Source organism: Muntiacus reevesi, chromosome 9 (genome assembly GCF_963930625.1).
Source record: "Muntiacus reevesi chromosome 9, mMunRee1.1, whole genome shotgun sequence".
In the NCBI taxonomy this organism is placed as follows: Eukaryota; Metazoa; Chordata; class Mammalia; order Artiodactyla; family Cervidae; genus Muntiacus; species Muntiacus reevesi.
In genome coordinates, this window is record NC_089257.1 from 54,230,784 (window position 1) to 54,253,858 (window position 23,075).

Genomic DNA, 23,075 nt, shown 5'->3' on the forward strand with positions numbered 1-23,075 from the left:
CTTCTTCTACCTTCCACCAGAAATTGTCCTTAAACAAAATTTTGATTATATTGTTTTTTCTAATCATTAAGTTTTTGGACCTTTATCAGTGCATGTAGAATAGTGCCCCAATTCCTAACCTGAGATTTGAAATTCTGTCACTCCCTCATGACAAAGCTACACCCTTACTTAGAAAAATTAAACAGAGGTAGATGAGCAGTCTCGCAAAGAAAAGGAGTAGAAAAATGGTCTGGAGAGCTCGCTACATGAAAATAACAGGCATGTAAGTTGTGTTAGATTCTTCCTTAAAGAAGACACTTCCTTGAAGAGGAAACTTCCTTGAAGTTTTCTCAGAAGTTTTTTAGTTTCACGCCCTTTGAAAATTAAGCTGAATTATACTTTTTAGCTGCCTTATTTGTGTAAACTGTAATGTAGGACTTCATTTTGCTTTTTTTTTTTAATGCTTTGCCTGGAGGAAAAAAATGAAGTATTATAAACTGTGTGATAGGTATACTAGGAAAAACATAAGAAGTAGTTCTAGTTGAGCAGCTACTGTTGCCTACTCTTCTTACCACTGTTCATCTCTTAGAGGACTTAAGATATTAATTAAGAAGGCCATTACCTTTTAACACCAGAATACCTCTCCAGTATCACTTTCACTTATCTGAAACTCCAGTCAAGTTAAACTGTCTGATATTCCCTCTGTTTGTGCACATGTGTGCCCCTCTACCTAGAATAGACCTCTCACCCTTACTTCTGTATGTCCTTAAAGACTGGGCTCAGACGTCACGGCTAAAGAGTAACACCCTGACACCCCCTCCTCTCTTCTCTCAGGAAAAGTAATCTGTTTTGCCTCTGAATCTCCTTGACACCTTTTCTTTGCTCTTTCATGGAAATTTTCATTTCCTACCTGTTTTAGACATTACGGCCCTTCTGAGACCTGCTGGACTACTGTGAAGAGTTTGGGATTACATTAAAATGGGTCTTTGAAGATAAACAGCTGCTTAACAAGTATCCTGCAGGAGTATGCTATCCACATGACACTGGATACTGCTTTCTGCTTCACTTTCAGACCTAGGATAAAGTTTTGCTGGTCAGGAAATTCCAACAAGGGTTATATTAATGTTTTGGGGGGTTAGCTGCCAGTTGAATTATCCAGGCCCAGCGTTAGTATCTAGAGTTGAAAGCTTGGCTGTCCATGGACTGCTGGGACCCAGACCCTCCCTGTGGACAGACAAATTCAGAGCTCACAGCTCGTTTCCTTTGAACAAATTTTCCCTGGGGAAACACAGGCAACTCCTGTACCAAAACTTTGAGGGCTATCAGCTGTAGGTACTCCCACACCAAAGAGGCTTGCCTTTAACCTATTCCGATTCATCATTCATCGCGGTAAGTGCTCTTTAATTAAACCTAATCATGTTGCCTGGCAATAGTATGTCCCCTAAATAATGTATTTGGGGACCAGCTTCTCAGTTATGTGTCTCATAATTTATTAGCAAATTATACCAAAGCCTGGACTCTGTTTGAACTGCAGAGACTCAAGACAGCTAACTGGTGTCATCCCACTCAGTTCTTAAGATAATAACTCCGCAAAATCTGGACATTGTACAGTCAACAAGTTTTTACAGCTACTTAAAAAGTAATAATAATACATGAAGTGATATAAACCTTGTCAAGGTAATTTGCATTGATTGCCTTAGAAATCAGCTGTTAACATATGGCTTAACTCTATGACCATAACATTTGACATCTCTTGCAATGTAACTCTGACTTTAATCATCTTCCTGCCAACTATTAATAATCACTGGGACTCCTAACCTATCTTGCCCTCTATTTTCTTCAGTATTGTTTTATATAATCTCATTACGGTAAATATTTATCTGGTTCTAGGCAAAGAATTAATGGGATGATTCTGGAACTGAGCTGAAAACCTGTAATTTGACCTATACTTCTCAATTCTAAACAACTAACCATTTTAATTACTAGAAGACACCTCCCACCCCCATTCAGGTAGAAGACTAGCGAGTGTGCTTCAGGGCTCTTCTCTGAAAGAGAAAAACCTGTCTTTGTTTTGAATATTAATAAGGAAGTAGGTGTTGGTAGAGTACACAGATTGTTCTATTTGAATATTGCCCTGGGTGGCATTGCTACTCTTCTTTCCCCATCTCTCCCACTCCTTTTGAAGGCAATGAATATTCAAATACAAAGAATGATTGCACACTGGTAGGGAGATGAGTTTATTGAGTGTTATTATGCACATATTGCCTCTTTTTTAAACATTGCCAACAAATTATTATTACTATTAGTTTGAGCAAAAAAATTACAGACTCTAGAGGCTAGATGTTGTCTTAGAAGTTCTTTATTCTAAACTTCTGACTTTACAGCTGGAGAAACACACAAAGATAACATCAGAATTGTCTTGTGGAAAGGGCATACACTTCAGAGTCAGAAAAATTTAAGAGTCAGAGAAATTTGAAGTTGAATTTTATCTCTGCCACTGTGAATTTTAGCTTAACGCAATACCAATCCTCTCAAAGCCTCAGTTTTCTTATCTAATAACAGAGTTGTTCAGATGACTAAAAGAGATGAAGTGTGCAAATCACCTAAAATAATGGATGATACATAATATTCAAAATAGTGCTATTATTTTTTATAATTTTTATTCATGAAAAATTTTCTGTTGATAAACTGGTTGCCAACTGCTTTTACATGCCTTCTGTTTGTTATCCAGAATTTTTTTTCTCTTGTAAGATTATAAGACAAACTAGGTTTCAAGAAAAAGGCCCAAAGAAAGCCTGGAAGCAGGAGTGAACAAGAGAGTCCATTCATTCAGAACTGGAGGGAGAAAAGATCTGTTCTCTTGAAAAGTGAGAATAGCAACCTAAAGACAGGATCATTCATTTAATCCAGGAATGTCTCCTGAACACCTTTACCCGGCACCGACTGTGCTGTGTCCACACCTGGATGAAGAGGTGTATCTTACGACCCCTGAAAGGACTGCACAAGTTAGTGAGGCATAGGAATGGTGAACACTGAAACTGTAATGTGGTATAGGTCTATATTACAACAGAGACATGGAGAGAAACCTCTAAGGTCACAGAAAAATAGACCTTCCTTGAGTAATGGGGTATGGGAGTACACAGAAAGTGGAGTTGGAGGGAGGGGGAAGCTTACTGAGAACTCAGCCTATACTAACAAAACATTTAGTGAAAAATAAAGACTCGAGATTTGTTCTTAATCCTGTGGCCAAAGTGCCCACATCCGGGTTGACTAACAGAAGAAAACAGGCTAGTGAATATCTAAGAAAGGAAGTATTATGTGTATGGCCCTCGGCCAAGGGCTTTAAAATATGTAATCTTAAAATGCATTTTATATATCAATTGGTATACTATGATTGCTCACCTATATTTAATTTCTTCATAAGAACCCTAAAACCTGCAATAAATATTTCAGTTACAGGATATGACTGTGTTAATGGGTAATCAATTATCTGTGAAGAAGGGGAGCGGAAGACAGTGAAAAACTGTATGTTTTAGTTCGGTAATTGTCAGTGAGGTCCCTGGACCACCTACACACTTGTCAGACACGCCAATCTGTGACCTTTCCCCAGACCTATTGAATCAGAAATCTTGGTGATGGGAGTAGCAGTCTGTGTTACAAGGAGCCCTCCAGTGATATTGATAATCTGCTTCTTGTCAGGGTTCAGCAAATTACAGCCTGTGGATCTAATGAGGCCCATACCTGTTTTTCTGTCAATAAAATTATATTGAATACATGATTATACTAATTTGTTTATCATTGGTTATGGTTGTTTTTATACTGCAGTGGCAGAATTGAGTAATTGCAGACACCTTATGGCCTGCAAAGTCCAAATATTTACTACTTGGTTCTTTACAGAAAAAGTTGGCTGGTGCCTGCTTTACTCCTTAGGTACTGAGATAAGTGCCTAAACTAGATGTATAAGCAGATATTTGCTAATGAATTGAAGACCATAAGGAAAAAAATGAATATTTCATGTTTTTAAAAATCTTAACCTGTTATCTTTCCCTTTTAGTCAAGGATGCTATCTAAATGGGCCTTTTAGTTCAAATCTACTGACAGTCCCGAAGCAAAGGTCGTCATCTGTATCGTTAACTCACCATGTAGGTCTAAGAAGAGCTGGTAAGAAATCATTCTTTGTGACTTAAATATGGGAGGTCTCAAACTATATGGTAGTGCAGACTTTTCATTACCTATTAATAGCTGAGAATATATTTTCTCAGATATGAATAGAAACTATTTGTAGCTGAGAACAGGGTTTTCATTACCTATTCACAGATGAGATGGTTGGATGGCATCACTGACTCAGTGGACATGAGCTTGAGCAAACTCTGGGAGATAGTGAAGGACAGGAAAGCCTGGTGTGCTGCAGTTCATGGGGTCGCAAAGAGTTGGACACAACTTAGCGACTGAAGAACAACATTCATAGCTAATTTTGAATACCATTTCATGTGTTCTAAGTTAGCATAAAACTAAGCTGTTTGGGTTAGCTATTAGTTGACAATTTGCTCATTCATTTGTTAATTTTCGAACATACACTATGTATCAGGAACTTTGTTAGGCACTGAGGATTCAGGGGTAAAATAAAGAACTATGAAACCTGAATAGTTGCAGACAAAGAACAAAGGAAAACCCTCAGTAAAGGGCATTCTTTTGTAGCATGGTGATTGTAGAGGGAGAAAAATGAGTAGTGTGGAGTAGTAGGGAGAAATGTGAGTAGGAAAAATCCTGACTATATCCTATATCCTAATAAGCCACCCTTAGTAGAATCTTTGTCTGGGGGTGGAGATGGGGGCTGTTAATTGACATATTGTTAGTTTCAGGTGTACAACAGATGATTTGATGTTTGTGTATACTATAAAATGTTCACCATAATGAGTCTAGTTAACATCTGTCACCATAGTTGCAGATTTTTTTCTTGTGATGAGAACTTTCAAGATCTATTCTCTTAACTTACAAATACACAATACAGTATTATTAACTATAGTCACCAAAGATGATGAAATGGCATATTTCAAGTATTGCAAAAACAAAAATTGCCGACCTGAAATTCTTTATCCAGTGACGATATCCTTTAAAATTTAAGGTGAAATGACAGTTTTTTTATTCAAAAAAGGTAAAATGTATTACTTGTAGATGTGTACTACTGAGATTTAGCAAAGAAATTTCTTTAGGTAGGAGAAAAGTGATCCAGATTGAAGCATGAATCTGCAGGAATGAATGAAAAGCACTGGTGAGCCTAAATATGTGGGTGCATGAGAGAATATTGATCGTTAAAACAATGACTCCCTGCGGTTTGCATAATGCATAAAGAAGTATATGGCGGCAGTGGCATACAGGGTGGGGAGAGGGGTACACTGGCTGTACTAGCAGTGATTGAAAAGTACTAAAAATTTCTATTTCAAAAGAAACTCCTACTTCAAAGGTGTACATTGTAATATCCAGTGTGGCAGTCAAATAGATAAAAAAAGTGAAGTCGCTCAGTTGTGTCCAACTCTTTGTGACCCCATGGACTGTAGCCTACCAGGCTCCTCTGTCAATGGGATTCTCCAGGCAAGAATACTGGAGTGGGTTGCATGTCCTCCTCCAGGTGATCTTCCCAACCCAGGGATCAAACCTGGGTCTCCTGCATCGCAGACAGATTCTTTACCATCTGAGCCATCAGGGACAAAAATAGGAGCAAAAAACTAAACTGTTTCAGAATTTTGGAAGTTAACAAAAGCCAGAGAACACACTAGAAATCATCTGTACAAGAGGAACTTAATTACTGAACCTTGGTGAGGCATTGGGTTCTGTGACAGTTTAATTGAAGGCAGTTCCCAAACCCTCTCTCCCCAGCTCAGTGGTACTACAGCTAAAAGCCACTAGCTTTTCAGTCATTAGAGCCTGACCTCTTTAAAAGCTGCATTAAAAGCAACAACCTGAGAGTACAGTAAATGTTTTGTCCAAACTCACTGGAAAACGTCTTTGTTCCCAGGGCGTTGTGGATAATTCAGTTGACTGAGAGCTCAGCTCTCCAAAACAACAGTAACAAAAAACACCCACACCCTCTGTCAGCAACACTGTGAGTGGGTGAAGCTGTGATTTCAACTGAGGCAAACAAGAACTGATTGGAAATTTAAAATGAAATCCTGGACACTAGATGACCACAGGAAAGTGGAAAGCTCTGGCATGTGCCTGAAGATCTACTAGGCTGAGCACGTGCTCAGGAAAGATTGGTGAAAGGAGAAGGCCCTGGCTGCTCCTCTGGTAGCTGACCTTGAGGTGCTGCCCAAGCAGGAAGTAAAAGCTAAAGCTGTCTTGTAAACTGCCTGGAAATTTGTGAAGTTGTAACTTTTCAAACATATTCCCATTAACAGATGATGACACATAGGCAAGACATTTAAAGAAATTTTCTGTCTCATCTAAATCATACTGACCCACAGGTGACTTCTAAGAAGTCAAGCATAAATCAAAGAGGAAAGGGGGGAAAAAGGCATCAGAGCACTCAGTGGCTACACACCTCAGTGAAAAAAAAATCTACATTATGAGTCCAGGAGATCACTCAATGAATAGTCAGAAATAAAATGAACAGACACAAAATAAGCAACATAAACCTTGAGGGTGGGAGAGATCTGATACTAGAATAGTTACAGCATAGTATCTAAAATGTCCAGTTTTCAACAAAAAAAATTTATGAAGCAGGAAAAGAAACAAGAATTTTTTGCCATATAGACAATGAAAAACAGTCAACAGAATTTCCCTGAGTGAGCTTGGACTTTGGATTTAGCAATGGCTTTAAATTTGCTGGCATTATATCTTTAAAGAACTTCAGGAAACCATATCTAAAGTAAGAAGGGTATGACAACAATATCTCACCAAAGAAAGAATATAAAGAACTAGAAATTATATGATAAAATTAAAAAATAATTTAAATAATTATAAAATAATGACCACTTCTACTCAATATTGGGTTAGAGGTTCTACCCTGAGAAGTTTAGGTAAAAACAAATAAAAGGAAGTTGTAAAACTATTTGCTGACAACATCATCATATATTTATAAATCCTAAGAAATTCCTTAAAACCTATTACAACAAATAGATTAATCAGTGTGGCAGGATACAAAATCTGTATGCAAAAATCAATTACATTTCTATATACTAGCAATGAACAGTACAAAACAAATTAAGAATTCCATTTAAAGTTAGCATCAAAAAGAATAAAATGCTTTGGGATAAATTTAGCAAAATAGTGCAAGACTCGTACACTGAAAACTATAAAACGTTGTTGAAATTAAAGAAGACCCAAATATGATTTTGTTGTTGTTTGGTACTGCACGGCATGTGGGATCTTTGTTCCCCATCCAGAGACTGAATCTATGCCCCCAGCAGTGGAAATGTGGAGTCCTGTCAGGGAATTCCGGGGAAGACCCAAATAAATGGAAAGATATCCCATATTCATGGATCATAAGACTTGGTGTTGTTAAGAGGGCAATAGTCCTCAAATTGTTTTAAACTTACTACAGTCCTTAACAAAATCTGTGCTGGCTTCTTTGCAGAAATTTGACTGATCCTAAAATTCATGTCAGAATTCAAGGGACCCAGATTAGCCAAAACAATCTTTAGTAAAAAAGAAAAAAAAAATCGAGAGATTCACACTTGTAAATTTAAACTTGCTACCAAGCTGTGGTTATCAAGACACTGATGGACAATGACACTGGCATAAGGAAATTCCAAATCAATGAAATAGAATTGAGAGTCCAGAAATAAACCGTTACATGGCCAGCTGATTTTCAGCCAGGGTGCCACAGTAATCCAATGGGGAAGGAACAGTGTTTTTAATAAATGATGCTGGAACACCTGGATAGATACACACACGAAAAAGAGTGAATCTGAACCATACCTGTTATCATACTCAAAAATTAACCTAAAATGCTCATAGACTCAAATGTAAGTATGGAACCATAAAACTTGTAGAAGAAAACATAAGAGAAAATTTTTGTGACTTTGGATATTCTTAGATATGACACCAAAAGTGCAGTGCATGAATGAAAAAAATTGATAATAGGAATTCATTAAAATTAAAAACACTTGCACCTCAAAAGACACCTAAAGAGAGAAGACAATCCATAAGATGGGAGAAAATATTCGCAATTTATAATTTGACAACGAACTTGTATTCAGAATAGACAGAGATGTCTTCAGTTCAGTTCAGTCACTCAGGCATGTCCGACTCTTTGCAACCCCATGGGCTGCAGCATGCCAGGCTTCCCTGTCCATCACCAACTCTCAGAGCTTGCTCAAACTCATGTACATTGAGTCGGTGATGCCATCTAACCATCTCATCCTCTGTCGTCCCCTTCTCCTCCCTCCTTTGATCTTTCTCAGTGTCCGGGTCTTTTCCAGTGAGACAGTTCTTCACATCAGGTGGCCAGAGTCTTACAGAAGACATCTTACAACTCAGTAATAAAAACACAAGTGATCTCACTAAAAAATTGGTGAAAGATTTGAATAGATGTTTCCCCAGAGGAGTTATACCAGTGGCCCTTACCCACATGAAAAGATACTCAGCATTATTAGTCATTAGGGAAATGCAAATCAAAACCACAATGAACCATGACTTCACACCCACTATGGTGTCTATAATTCTCAAGGCAGTATAACAAGAATTGGAAAAATGTTCAGAAGTAGGAACACTCATACATCACTGATGGGAAAGTAAAATGCTACAGTTACTTTGGAAGACAATTTGGCAGTTCAGTACTTGAATAGAGAAATAAAATTGTGCTATATTCATACATACAATTTTATATGTCATTCAAAATGAATGAACATGTGAAATATCTTTTAAAAATGTTGAGTGAAGTAAGCAAGGCATAAAAGCATTTATACTGTCTGATTCCATTTACAAAGTTCAGAGAAAGGGCAAAACTAATCTAAATTGTTAAAGATATATATATGTGCTACAAATGTAAAGAAAGGCAAGAAAAACTGTACCATAATGTCAATGTAATGCTTTTCTTTAATGAAAGGGCTGAGAATTAGGCACTGGATGTGGGTTTCTGAACTCTGGCCATGTTTTGTATTTTAGCCTGAGTGGTGAGCATTCCTGTTACAACTTTTCTGTATGTTATACTTCACAGTTTAAAAGGTTTAGAATAAAAATGGTGAATCTGTGTTGTAGAAAGTATTTCTTAAGGGTTGCTAAGGTTTTTCACTACCATTTTGTCCTCTCCTCAAAAGCTTTTCTACGTTATATCAAATTTCTACCCTAAAATTAGTTTATCCTTTATTCTTCTCAGCCTGTTTGTCAGAGCTCTGGACACTCACTAGTACAATTAGAGAAAAGAATGCTGAAAATTGGAACTTTAGTCTCCAGTTAATAACTAACTTATTATTTTGACAGGCAAGATAGTTCCCCTCTCTCATCCTCAGTTTCTTCTTCTGAAACATTAAAGTGTTTGACCAGATTATTTATAAAACTCTTTTTTCAGCCCTAACATTATATGAAATTATAGGAGCCTCTAAACAGGTCAGTTTGATAGAACAGCAGTGGCAGCCCTGCATATGTAAAGTGAAAAATGCTGTTTAATTCACAGAGTTATTATGAAGATTAAATAAAAGAATACACATTGTATTTGTCAGGGTTTTCCAGAAAAACAGAACTAATAGGATGTTTGTGCATGTGTATATACCTATACATACATACATATATATTGGAGAGGGGGAGAGTGACTGATTGATTGATGGGGATTGGCTTGCCAGATTGCCAGGTCCAAAACGATTAGGGCAGGCTGCCAACCTGGCAATTGTAGCAGGAGTCAGTATTGTAGTCTTGACTCTGAAGGCAATCTGCAAGCAAAATTCCTTCCTCTCTGGAGGGGCTGAGTTTTTTCTCTTAAGGCCTTTAACAAATTGAATGAGGCCAGCCCACATTGCAAAGGGTAATCTGTTTTATTCCGTCTAGTGATTTAGATGTTAATCGAATCTGAAAAATACTTTCACAGCAACATCTAGACTAGAATTTAACCAAGCAACTGGGCATGATAGCCCAGCCAAGTTGACACACAAAATTAACCATCACACACATCTGTAACTATGTCTGAAAATACCATGATACCTTAATAACTGTTATTTGCTTTCCTCTCTGATTCTCACTTTACTTGAATCTTTTCTTGAAATAAAGTTTTAAATCTACCTACACCTCTCCAGCTACACCCTTAGTTGTATTAGTTGCCTTGAAGGCAACTAGCAAAGGCTCTTGAATAAATCAACAGGATTAGGGATGTATTTCTGAAGCACTTTTTTCCCCCCTTATTTTAACACTCACTTAGCACTTGTTTGCATTTTCCACTAGCCTTTTTTAGGTTTGTTGAACATTGTAGGGATGGCATCTTATTCTCTGTTGTGAAACCCAGCACATTTTCCAGCATATAATAGGCTCTCAAATACTTGTTGAATGAATGAATGAGCTGGAAAGATGTAGATTTTTTTTTTTAAGGGATCTTCTGTTGTGTTCATATAATTTTATCATATGCTCATATAATTTTATCATGCTCAACTTGCTCAGTGCTACTAAGAACTCTGTTTCTGAAATAAAAATGAATTTTATTGTATTGAAAAAATACAGTAAAGATGGTAAAAATGGATAATCAGGCTGGTAGGGACACAAAATGTGAAAGATAAAGATCAATATGGATTAGGAAAAACTGTGCCACACATTATTGTGGACACATGTTATTATTATGCACATTTTCCTCGTACTCTTAGTACTTACTACTATGTGTCATCCTGCCACAGGGTGTTTATTCCACAGTCATTGATGATAACAAATATAGCCTATATTCTGCCTGAATTCGTAGAATGTCTTTATGATAGCTCCATGGAGAAATCTAGTTTATCATTTAATTGTAAATACTTTGCTTTCTTTAAAGAAGGAGAATGCTCTTTATAAGTACCCAAACATAGACAATAAACAGATACATGCATACATAATATCTCTTTCTTCTCTTTCAATTTTTTAGGTGGTTTACCAAGCCTGAATTCTCCCAGTCATGGACCAGTGTCTGCTGGCTCTCCAACTAACCGATCACCTATAGAATTTCCTGATACTGCTGAACTTCTTACTAAACCAACTGTCATTTTACACAAATCTCTGAGCAATGCACCCAATTCACCAGATTTTTATCAGCAACTAAGAAATTCTGATAGCAATTTATGTAACAGGTAAGTTTCAAAATATAGGTTATTTTAATAAAGTACTCCTAGTTTTCTAGTTCTATATTATAACTAGATGATTAATACTATATCCTTTTCTTCATGTAGTAGTTTTTATTCTAAACAATGTTTTTCTCATTTCCCTGCTATTATTCATTTCCCAGCTAAATGATCTCCATCTAAAGGAAAATATAATGGTATTTTATCCATCATAAGATATCAGTAAATGTATGAAGATTATTTTAGTACTAATCATTTTATGTACCAATTTAGTACTTACTTATAGTACCCAGTTCATTTGGTGTTCATTTTCATTTTTGCTTTTACAGTAGTAACTGTTTACCTCTGATCCCAGGGTTACTTTCAAAATGTTATTTCCTTCACAGGGACAAAGTTGTTTTCTAGGATAAAGCCTATTAAGTTTATAGAGAGATTGGAACATTAGGGTATTTTGCAGTTGGGATCTTACAGTTTAAGAAAATAGATTTTCTGACTGTATTTAGATAAAAACAAAACTTGTCTCATTTGTCATATGTGCATATTTACCTGTTTTATTTTACAAGCTGTGGACATCAAATACTGAAATATGACTCAGCATCTGAACCAGAGTCCGGTACAGACCGCCTCAGGGGAGAGTCAGGTGAGACTGCAGATGTCCTGTGTCTCCAAGAACATTCTTAACATTACTTTTTAACGTGAATAAATGAGTTAAGATATACACCTTTAAAACGAAGATTACAATGTTTTATCTACTTTACAGAGGAGTTATTAGCAAATTATAAATAATAGATGGTGAAAGTATTTTGAAGGGTAAAACTGTGCTGTATAAATTAACATAGTCTTATGTTACAGTTAAGCTTCATAAATAGTGAAATTATATTAACATTGAAATTTAAATTGCATTATGTAAGCTCAGAAGGGTTTGCATACATTTTAATAATTACACAAAGAAATTGTTTTAAAATTTAGAAAGTTATATCATTCTGAAACGTACCCTCAAAAAAGGAATATTGTTGGTGATAAAATTATAGTTTTAAAATTTTAAAACACTGATGACCCATAAATCCAGTAACAGTTAACTAGGTAACTCAGAGCAACATACCTCCTGAAGGTAGCTAGAAAAGTTACAAACTGTTAATATTAGCAGCAACAACAATCTGCTTGAAGCCATTGAAGAACTAATAGGCTCCTCAGAATATCCAGTATGAGACCTGGAGGAGGATAGAGTCTAAGGAAGTGATAATCTCAAGTTTGGGGCTACCAAAAGGTGTTTGCTGCTTCCAGAGGGGCCAGTACTGATAGAACCAACAGTCCCTTTTGGTAGCTTCATGGGACAGCTTCTTGGGACTAGGGAGATAAAGATCAGAGTTGAAAGTTTGCCATGATAGGATTAGCTTGGTAAACTCTGCATCTTCAGAGTAAAGATAAGCCAGAAATAGATAGGCCCTTTCAGGGGTTACAGGTGAATGTCAGTCTCTTCACATACTTTAAAATTCACCCTTCTGTAGTGTATCATTTAATAGTTTTGGGGGTTTACATTTTAAAAGATTAAAAAACAGCAGCAAAGAACACCAATCCTTCACATACTTCCAAAAACTAGGAGGGCAGACTTCCCAATTCATTCTATAAATAAAACCAGTATTATTCTGATACCATAACTAGACAAAAGCATCACAAGAAAAGATAACTAGAGACCAACATTGCCAATATCCTTAACAAAATACTAGCACACTGAATCTTGCAACATATAAAATGTCATATTCATGACATTGGTATTTATACCAGGAATGCAAGGGTGGTATAGCATTTGAAAATTAATGAATGTAACACGCCCCATAAAGGGGGAGTGGGAAATCACATGATAATTAAATAAAAAACATTTGACAAAATCCAACACTCTTTCATGACGAAAACACTTGAACCAGTAGTATTAGGAAAGTTCTTCAACCTGATTACAGGCCTCTTTGAAAGAAACACAAATTTAACATCATCCTTACTGGAAAAAGACTGATGCTTTCCCACTAGGATCAAGAATAAAAGAAAGATTTTTTGCTTTAAACACTTCTATTCAATATAGTACTGGAGGTTCTAGCCAGAAAAATTTCTAGAAAGATAAAAAGATTAGGAAATCCTGAATGGAAATAAATAAAACTCTTCTTATTCACAGATCATTTGTTTAAAACTTCCAAAGAATACACACACACACCCACACAGAGTCACAAGAGACAAAATCAGTGTACAAAATCAACTGTATTTCTGTATACCAGAAATGAACCCCCATAAACTGAAATTAAGAAAACCTTTCTAGGACTTCCCGATTGGTCCAGTGGTCAAGAATCCACCTGCCAGTGAGGGGGTGTGTGTGTGTGCGTGCTCAGTTGTGTCCAAGTCTTTGCAACCCCATGGACTGTAGCCCTACAGGCTCCTCTATCCATGGAATTTTCCAGGCAAGAATACTGGAGTGGGTTGCCATTTTCTCCTCCAGGGGATCCTCCCAACCCAGAGATCAAACCTGGGTCTCCTGCATTCTAGGCAGATTCTTTACAACTACGCCACGGGAATTCCCTGGCCAGTGAGGGGTACACAGGTTCAATGCCTGGTCCAGGAGGATTCCACATGCCACAGGGAAGCTAAGCCCATGCGCCACAGCTACTGAAGCAAGAGAAGCCACTTCAATGAGAAGCTTATGCGCTGCAACTAGAGAGTGGCCCCCACACTCCAAAACCAGAGGCACTAGCAACGAAGAACCAGTGCAGCCAAAAATAAATAAAATTACCAAAAAAAAATTTCCACTTACAATAGTATCAAAAAGAATAAAGTTAGAATAAATTTAACAAAAATGTAGATTTATAAACTGAAAACTATAAAAGATTGTTGAGAAAAATTAAAGTCTAAATAAATTAAGAGATGTTGCAGTAGCAAACAGATTGGAAAAAACAGTACTTTTAACAGAGCTGTTCTTCCAAATTGATCTATAAATTCATCCCAATTCTGATCAAATTCCACTAGGCTTTTTTTTTTAAGTAGAAGTCGACAAGTTGGTGTTAAAATTTACATGGAAGTACACATGACCTAAAAGTCAAAACAATTTGGAAAAACAACAAATTTGGAGGACTGATACTACCTGATTTCAAAATTTATTTCACCTTCAAAAGATGCCAATAACAAAATGAAAGACAAACCACAGATTGGGAGAAAAATTTGCAGTTATACATCTGATAAAGGTCTTGTGTCTGTGATGTATAACTTTTACAGCTCAATAGTAAGAAATCAACTAACTCAATTAAAACACAAGCAAAAGATTTTATATTTTCTGTTGAAAGACTTTCGGTGAAGGATATGAAGAATATAGAGAGTGGGTAGTAAATACATGAAAAAATGATTAACGTCATTAGGGAAATGCAAATTAATATTATACTGAGATACCAGTAAAAAAGAATAGGCATAATCAAAAAGATAGACAATACCAAGTGTTGGCAAAAATGCAGAGAAATTGGAACCTTGTGCCTTGCTGATGGAAATAGAAAATGTTAAACCCTCTTCGGAAAACATTTTGACAGTTTCTTTAAAAGTTAGACAGAGACTTGCCTGGTAGTCCAGTGGTTCACAGGTTTGATCCCTCATTGGGAAACTTAAGATCCTGCATGCTGTGTGGCACAACCAAAAAAAAAAAAAACCAAAACACAAACAAACAAAAAAATAAGACATAAACTTACCATATCATCCAGCACTAACAAGGATAAGAATTTACTTGAGAAAAAATAAGAGCACTCAAAGACAGGATTGTGTCTTCTTATGACATCTTTATTCATGATAGTGCTAAACTGGAAATGATCCAAATGTTCATCAACTTGAACTGAATAAATATTGTAGGATTCTAATTAACAAAAAAAGAACAAAGTTCTGATATATGCTGCTATGTGTATAAATTTTAAAACATTATTTTAAGTGAAGAAAACCAAACTAAAAAAATAATACACTGTTTGATTCTATTTATATGAAATTCTAGAAAATGCAGATTTATAGTGATTATAGTTAATTGGAATAGCAGTTGCCTGGGAATAAGGTTTAACTGTAAATAGGCATGAGGATATTTTTTGAAGTCAACTTTAGTCGTGTCCAAGTCTTTGTGACCCCATGGACTGACTGTAGCCCACCAGGCTTCTCTGTCCATGGGATTCTCCAGGCAAGAATACTAGAGTGGGCTGCCAGGCCCTCCTCCAAGGGATCTTCCCGAACCTCCTGCATTGGCAGGCGGGTTCTTTAACCACCTAGCCCCACCTGGGAAGCCCCTTTAGAGGTGATGTGTATGTTCTAAAACTAGATTGTCATGCATAGAGAACAGACTTTTGGTTGCCAAGAGAGAGGGGATTGGGGTAGAGATGAAGTGGGAGGTAGGTTTTAGCAGATGTGCAAAGTATTCTATATAGAATGGGTAAACAACAAGGTCTTACTATATAGCACAGAGAACAATATTCAGTATCTTATGGTAAATCATAAGTGAAAAAAGAACTCTAAAAGAATGTAGGACTTTCCTGGCAGTCCAGTGTTTTAGGATGCTGTACTTCCACTGCAGGGGCTGCAGATTAGATCCCTTTTGGAGGAACTAAAATCTTGCCTGCTGCTGGGCCAAAAAAGTTTTTTTTAATTTAAAAAATTAAGAAAATAAAGAATAAATATGAATAACAACCACTGCTTTACAGCAGAAATTAACACACCTTGTAAATCAACTGTACTTCAATAAAAATGAATGAGTAAATAAGCCTAGTTTTTCTGAAAGTCAACTCAAATAAGTGCTCTTAAAAACACTTAAAAAACATTTTATTTTTAAAAAATCCCTACATATTTAAAAAATAAATAAACCTGAGGTTTGTGACTTGATAAATTTTCATACATCTAATATACACATCTAATCAGCATGCAGATCAATAAAATATTCCCAGCACCTCAGAAATTCCTCCCATGTCTGCTTCCAGGAATTGCTCCCCAAAAGATAATGTTTATCCTGTCTTTCAGTATTCATGTGTATCAATTTTGATATGTTTTTTTAACTTTTCATAAAGAGAATCACAGAGTATACCTGAGTGTCTTCCTTCATTTGACATTGTATTTTTAAAAACTCTATTGATGCATGTGGTTGTAGTTTATTCTTTTTGCTCTGCAGTGTTCAATTGTGTGAATACACTGCAGTTTATTTATTTTACTGTTGATGGGTTTGGGGAAAGTTTCTTGTTTAGTCTATTACAAATAGAATGAATATGAATATTTTTTTGTATATGAATGAATGCTATTAGCCACCAAAGCTGCATCCCATTTCCATGTAATTTGGGGAAAAGAACATTATTAATGACATTAGCAGCAAAATAATTCATGACATTGTTTTAATTTTTAGATGTGCCTTAATCTCATCCATAATTATGAGTTTAGAATTTTCATATACAAAAACTCAAATAATTTCAAGTATTAGGAATTGTTTACATGAAATTGGTTTAAAAAAAGTTCCTATTGAGAGGGACTGACATTTTCAGTTTCTCATTTTTACAGTGAATATTCACCCATCTCTTTCATCCATGAGTAGCTATATCAGGTGAAACACTGTCTGAGTACAAGGTACCTATGCCAAATGGTCCAGCAAGATACAACTTAATTGTGTCAGTTTAGACTGAATGCCAGTATGGTTCAATTTATCCGAATATTTTTTACAAACTTTTCCTATAAAGTTGTTCATATAGGACACGTTTTATTCTTGTTTATTACTTTATATATGTTTTGAAAGGTGATGAAGAAAATGCCATTTTCTCAAAAGCATCATTCAGCTTTACCGAAGCTCAACAAGAAGTGGAAACAGAAAACAGAGACTTCAGAAAATTACTTCGGGAAGGTGATAATCACCTAAAAGAAGCAGCACAGAATGAAGAGCAACCAAATGTAAAAGATAAACTTTCAATATGATTATGTTAAGGTGAAATATATTATTAGTTAGTACTAAGTTTATTATTTTTTGCCCAGAACAAGGTTTTTAATACAATAATTTTCTTAAAGTTTTTACTGAAAAGTTGCTGTGACACCTGAAAGAAAAATTTCTTTAAATAAATGAGGGGTTTGGGATTAACATATACAGACTACTATATATAAAATAGATAAAACAACAAAGACCTAAAGTATAGCACGGGGAACTCGACTCAATATTCTATAATAACCTATATGAGGAAAGAATCTGAAAAAGAATAGATATATGTGTATGTATAACTGAATTACTTTGCCATACATCTGAAACTAACACAACAGTGAAAATTAACTATATTCCAATATAAAATAAAAATTGAAAAAAAGGAAAATCTTGAATAAAAAAAATTAAAACTCATCATCCTAGAACTGAGTGCATTCATTTTTAAATGAACACATTTCTTTAGTTTTATAGTCAATATATTCTCTATGCTATTATTTTCATCATATATGTTACACTGAGACAATAAAGTATGTGCAGTAATTAAAAACAATGAAAATAGTCTACTATAATCATAGGATTTTTTTTCTTAATTTTTTTTTCAAAATTCAAGCTTTTTAGGGGGGAGAAAATTCATCCATTTCCTTTGAGAAGTTATCCTAGTAACAAACGTCAGTATAAGGATCTAAGTTTCTCTCTACTATGTTATCCTGTGATCTCTTTAACTTCCAAAATGAAAATAATGAATTTTAGATTTGTGTAGTCTTTTGAAAATAAAATATTTTTATTTATAAAAGTAGTATAATAATGTAAGTCTTTTGATGCCTAGAAGACATGTTTATATTTGTCGGGAGATAACATTCTACAAAGAAAATTATTAGGAAGTACGGTTTATATTTGAGAATAACCATTATAGAAAATAATATTGACCATATTTTATTCATTTTTAAGTGTTCTCATTTAGCTGCAGATATAATATTTATAAAAGGTAAGGTTAAGTTGGTTTGGTTTTTCTCCCCCCACATGTACAGATTGAACAAGCATCACAGGATGTGATTTTAATAGAAGATTATGACTCATTAATAGAAAATATGAGTAACTGGAATTTTCAAATTTTTGAACTTGTAGAAAAGATGGGAGAGAAATCAGGAAGGATCCTCAGTCAGGTTTGTTTCATATCTCTACTGCTTTAATTTTTCCTTGAATCTTTATAAAAAGCAAACTCTAAAGATTATAATATTGGTTTACATATAAATTCAGCATTGTTCACTGAATTATTTTTTTCACAAATAAAGTTTTCAGTAGAAAATTTGAAAAGAGAAACCTAAATATGTAAAGTCATATATATATATAAGCACAATCTATTATAAGGTACGTATAATTTATGTATATATGAAAAGTAGTTTATTTGTCCATAATAATGGGATTTAATTTATACTAAAGAAGTAATAAAGATTCACTTTTTATTGAATCTTAAGATTTAAAAGGACAGGAAAGGTGATCTAGTTCTTTGGACTGAAACTTCAGTTCAGTTGCTCAGTCGTGTCTGACTCTTTGTGACCCCATGAACCGCAGCACGCCAGGCCTCCCTGTCCGTCACCAACTCCCAGAGTTCACCCAAACCCATGTCCATTGAGTTGGTGATGCCACCCAACCATCTCATCCTCTGTCGTCCTCTTCTCCTCCTGCCTTCAGTCTTTCCCAACATCAGGGTCTTTTCAAATGAGTCAGCTCTTCGCATCAGGTGGCCAAAATATTGGAGTTTGTGCTTCAACATCAGTCGTTCCAATGAACACTCAGGACTGATCTCGTTTAGGATGGACTGGTTGGATCTCCTTGCAGTCCAAAGGACTCTCAAGAATCTTCTCCAACACCACAGTTCAAAAGCATCAATTCTTCGATGCTCAGCTTTCTTTATAGTCCAACCCTCACATCCATACATGGCCACTCGAAAAACCATAGCCTTGACTAGATGGACCTTTGTTGACAAAGTAATATCTCTGCTTTTTAATATGCTGTCTAGGTTGGTCATAACTTTCCTTCCAAGGAGTAAGCGTCTTTTAATTTCATGGTTGCAGTCACCATCTACCGTGATTTTGGAGCCCCAAAAAATAAAGCAGCCACTGTTTCCCCATCTATTTGCCATGAAGTGATGGGACCGGATGCCATGATCCTGGTTTTCTGAATTTTGAGCTTTAAGCCAACTTTTTCACTCTCCTCTTTCACTTTCATCAAGAGGCTCTTTAGTTCTTCTTCACCTTCTGCCGTAAGGGTGGTGTCATCTGCATATCTGAGGTGATTGACATTTCTCCCAGCAATCTTGATTCCAGCTTGTGCTTCCTCCAGCCCAGCGTTTCTTAGGCTTCATCTTTTTCACCTGTCTTCCTGTGCTTTACCCAAAGCCAGGTGGTCCACTTTATGCTGGAACCATGGAAAAATGCTTCCTCTTTACCACCCAGACTCAAGGTTCTTCCTGACGGGTCCACACAACAGGGTCAGATTAACCTTCCTGAAATATCACTGTCATTTTAACTCCAAAGTATCTTATTCATGAAATGAGAGAACACAAGGATAAAATATGTGAAAAAAACATAATTTTTCACATTGAGTCGGAGAAGGCAATGGCACCCCACTGCAGTACTCCTGCCTAGAAAATCCCGTGGACGGACGAGCCTGGTGGGCTGCAGCCCATGGGGTCGCTAATGAGTCGCACACGACTGAGTGACTTCACTTTCACTTCTCACTTACACGCATTGGAGAAGGAAATGGCAACCCACTCCAGTGTTCTTGCCTGGAGAATCCCAGGGACGGGGGAGCCTGGTGGGCTGCTATCTATAGGATTGCACAGAGTCGGACATGACTGAAGCGACTTAGCAGCAGCAGCATCACATTGAGTAATTTAGGGTCAGAAATGTGATAAATATATTGTTCTGACATCTTTTTAACACCTAGGGCTATACTAGAATACAATTCATAAGCCCTTTGATAAATTGTGACTGAAAAGCTGAAGGGAAGAGTGGAAAATTTTTAAAATTAGGACATGATATGTTAATTGTTCTCTGGTTTTCAAGGGCTTTTGGGGTAGTATCTTCCTTCATGTTTTGGAAAGAAATCATTGTAGGGAAATTTCTAAAATTATTAAGTTAGAGACATATACATGGTTAGCTTTGCCAATGCAAATCACAAAACATACTCAATTAGAAATAGAAATTCTGATTTTTAAAGTGTACTTTCTTTTAATTGTCATTTAGGTTGTGTATACCCTATTTCAAGACACTGGCTTATTGGAGATATTTAAAATTCCCACTCTACAATTCATGAACTACTTTCATGCTTTAGAAAATGGTTATCGAGACATTCCTTGTAAGTATTATATATTATTTAACTTGATATAACTGGTTTTGAAATTCCTTGTAAACCCCCTTTAGTGGTCCCTTAAACACTTTTTAAATTGCATGTTTGGAAGAATTGAAAAATAGTAATTTAAAAAGAAAATCTACATCCTCCTACCCAGAGTTAACTGACTGCTGTTAACATTTTGGTATATTTCCTTCAAGACTTTTTCTTATACATATACTTATTTTTTATGAAGTGAATCATACTATTAATACCTATTTATAGTCTGCCTTTTCACATAATTATATAGTATGAGCTTTCTGTGTTAATAATTATTTATATGAATACCTTATCATTTCAGATGTTTGGTAACATTGTCGTGAGTTTCCTAAATTTCTTATTTTAAAATGTTTAAAATTTACCCACAGAATTTGTTTTTTAACTGTGTCCTGACTTGTGGAATAATTTTTAATGGCAATTTAATTTTATGATAAAATAGAATTTTAATTTTATATTAGGAAAAGATACAATTTTCTTTATGTGTTGATTCATTCTACACTTAACCTCCAGGGGGACATTCTTTGGAGAAATAGCCACTTATTCTTAAATTGGCATGATTCATTAATAATAGTGATGCTTAATAATTTAATGTGCATTATATGTATTATAGTTATCACAAAGTATGTATTTTGAAAAGTGGCTGATTTTACAAATGGAATAAGATGATACTTTAAGGTGTACCTCAAGATCAGAGGAATGGGAAAAAGAAAGCCACGGTGGGGAGTCTTCACTGTCACGTCCAGTTAGGATATACTGGTTAAGATAAAGACTCTCTGGGGACTTCCCTGACAGTCTAGTGGTTAGGACTCCATGCTTCCACTGTGGTGGGCATGGGTTCCATCCCTGCTCCAGGAACTAGATCCTGCAAGCTAAATGGCATGGTCCAAAAACAAGCAAAGTTCCCTTAAGTAAATTAGCCCTGGTTATGATGCCTTTTCTTTGATCCCTGTACTGCGTTTTCATTGTATACGTGAAAGTTTATAAAAGAGACATCAAGAAACTTGATAAAATAAGATGAAACAAAAACCTAATTGTTGGAAATTATTCTAAGCCATATGTTTTATTTAGGAGGATACAGTGAGACTAGAAAGTACTTTTAAAAATGTCCTATGTTAAAAATAACAAAATGACCATTTCTGTAAAACATTTTGGTGACTTTAGATCACAATCGTATACACGCCACAGACGTCCTACACGCTGTCTGGTATCTGACAACACGGCCCATTCCCGGCCTACAGCAGATCCACAGTGATCATGGAGCAGGAAATGAAACAGGTACTCCCTTCTACTAATCTTTCCTTAAAGTATTTCATTAGGCATCATAAATCTAACTATCTCATTTCATTATCTCTGTTCCCTTAGCATTTTTATTAAGTAACCTTTGGTATATATAAAGCGAATGGGAAATCATTCAGTCGTGTCCAACTCTTTGCGACCCCATGGACTGTAGCCTACCAGGTTCCTCTGTCCATGGGATTTTACATGCAAGAATGCTGGAGTGGGTTGCCATCTCCTTCTCCAGGAGATCTTCCCAACCCAGGGACTGAACCTGGGTCTCCTACATTGTAGGCAGATGCTTTACCGTCTGAGCCACCAGGGGTTTATATAAAGTATTATGTAAATTTTGATGAATGCAAATTGGGAAACTTACTATCCATCTGAAGATTCAATACTACTCAATTTACCATGTTTCTTTTCTGTGTCCCACCCTGCTGCTTCTTCACTGAGATAGCCAATATCCTGAATATTGTGATAATCTGTTTTGCTTTTCTTTCAATTCTTGTTTTTCCTGTTTTAGGTATATCATGTAAATTTAAAATATGTAACATTCCCAACAGATGGGGACATGTTTAAAAGCTTCACATAAGTATTTAAACAGTGATATTAAAAAAAAATTGTTAACATTCAAATTTTGTTTCTTTTTCATAAATATAACTGTATTTATGCAAATGTGATAAAATATAACATTCACAGCTCTCTTATTCTAGTTTATAAAAGAGGGGAGAAAACTTCTATCTAGTGCTTTCACTGCCATGGCCTGGGTTCAATCCCTGATCAGGGAACTGAGATCCTGAAAGCTGTGCAGCCAAAATTTTAAAACATTGAAAAAATGAGAGGAGAAATACTCCAGTAAGAAATACACACACAAAAAAAGAAAAAGAAAAAAAAAAGAAATACACACAAATCAGGACAGAATTTGCCCAGTTACAAATGCCTGAGAATTGTTATCATACAAATCAGTTTAAAGGTCTCGGTCTTAACCACTTCTTCACATTCTTTGGTGGTTTAGTCTAAAGTACTACGCCATTGTTTGATGGATTTGCCTTATGTCACTGATTCATTTTTGTCTGCTATCCATATTTACTTTCATAGTGTTCTTCCTTCTTTCCAGTAGTTCTGTGCTTCCATAAGAGATCATTTTCTTCAGCCTTTTTGTTTGTAGATATATTTATTTTATCCTGGAAGAATGCATCTTTATTCCAGCACATTTGTAGATATCATTATATCTTTTGACATCT

The 23,075-nt window shown here is 35.7% G+C and overlaps 2 protein-coding genes across 14 annotated transcripts in view; one reads left to right on the top strand and one right to left on the bottom strand.

Annotated features, from left to right (window-relative positions):
- The window catches only part of CYP2R1 (cytochrome P450 family 2 subfamily R member 1), a 224,352-nt gene that overhangs the window by 129,867 nt on the left and 71,410 nt on the right, over positions 1-23,075 (bottom strand). For 2 of the 11 annotated variants that reach the window (XM_065944540.1, XM_065944541.1), the window contains exon 7: positions 13,916-14,860. The exons of 5 other annotated variants lie outside the window; for them this stretch is intronic. In XM_065944540.1, the coding sequence (XP_065800612.1) occupies positions 14,818-14,860 (43 nt within the window). In that variant the 3' untranslated portion in view covers positions 13,916-14,817. Of the gene's footprint in view, positions 1-13,906; positions 14,861-23,075 lie in introns of those variants that run through there. 4 more of the 11 variants (XM_065944539.1, XM_065944529.1, XM_065944534.1 and 1 more) reach the window with 4 other exon arrangements.
- PDE3B (phosphodiesterase 3B) overlaps positions 1-23,075 on the top strand; it is a 176,019-nt gene that overhangs the window by 120,227 nt on the left and 32,717 nt on the right. For 2 of the 3 annotated variants that reach the window (XM_065944523.1, XM_065944521.1), the window contains exons 5-11: positions 4,034-4,140; positions 11,021-11,222; positions 11,777-11,853; positions 16,990-17,141; positions 18,192-18,326; positions 20,412-20,523; positions 21,718-21,831. In XM_065944523.1, the coding sequence (XP_065800595.1) occupies positions 4,034-4,140; positions 11,021-11,222; positions 11,777-11,853; positions 16,990-17,141; positions 18,192-18,326; positions 20,412-20,523; positions 21,718-21,831 (899 nt within the window). The remainder of the gene's footprint in view (positions 1-4,033; positions 4,141-11,020; positions 11,223-11,776; positions 11,854-16,989; positions 17,142-18,191; positions 18,327-20,411; positions 20,524-21,717; positions 21,832-23,075) is intronic. The other variant, XM_065944522.1, reaches the window with a different exon arrangement.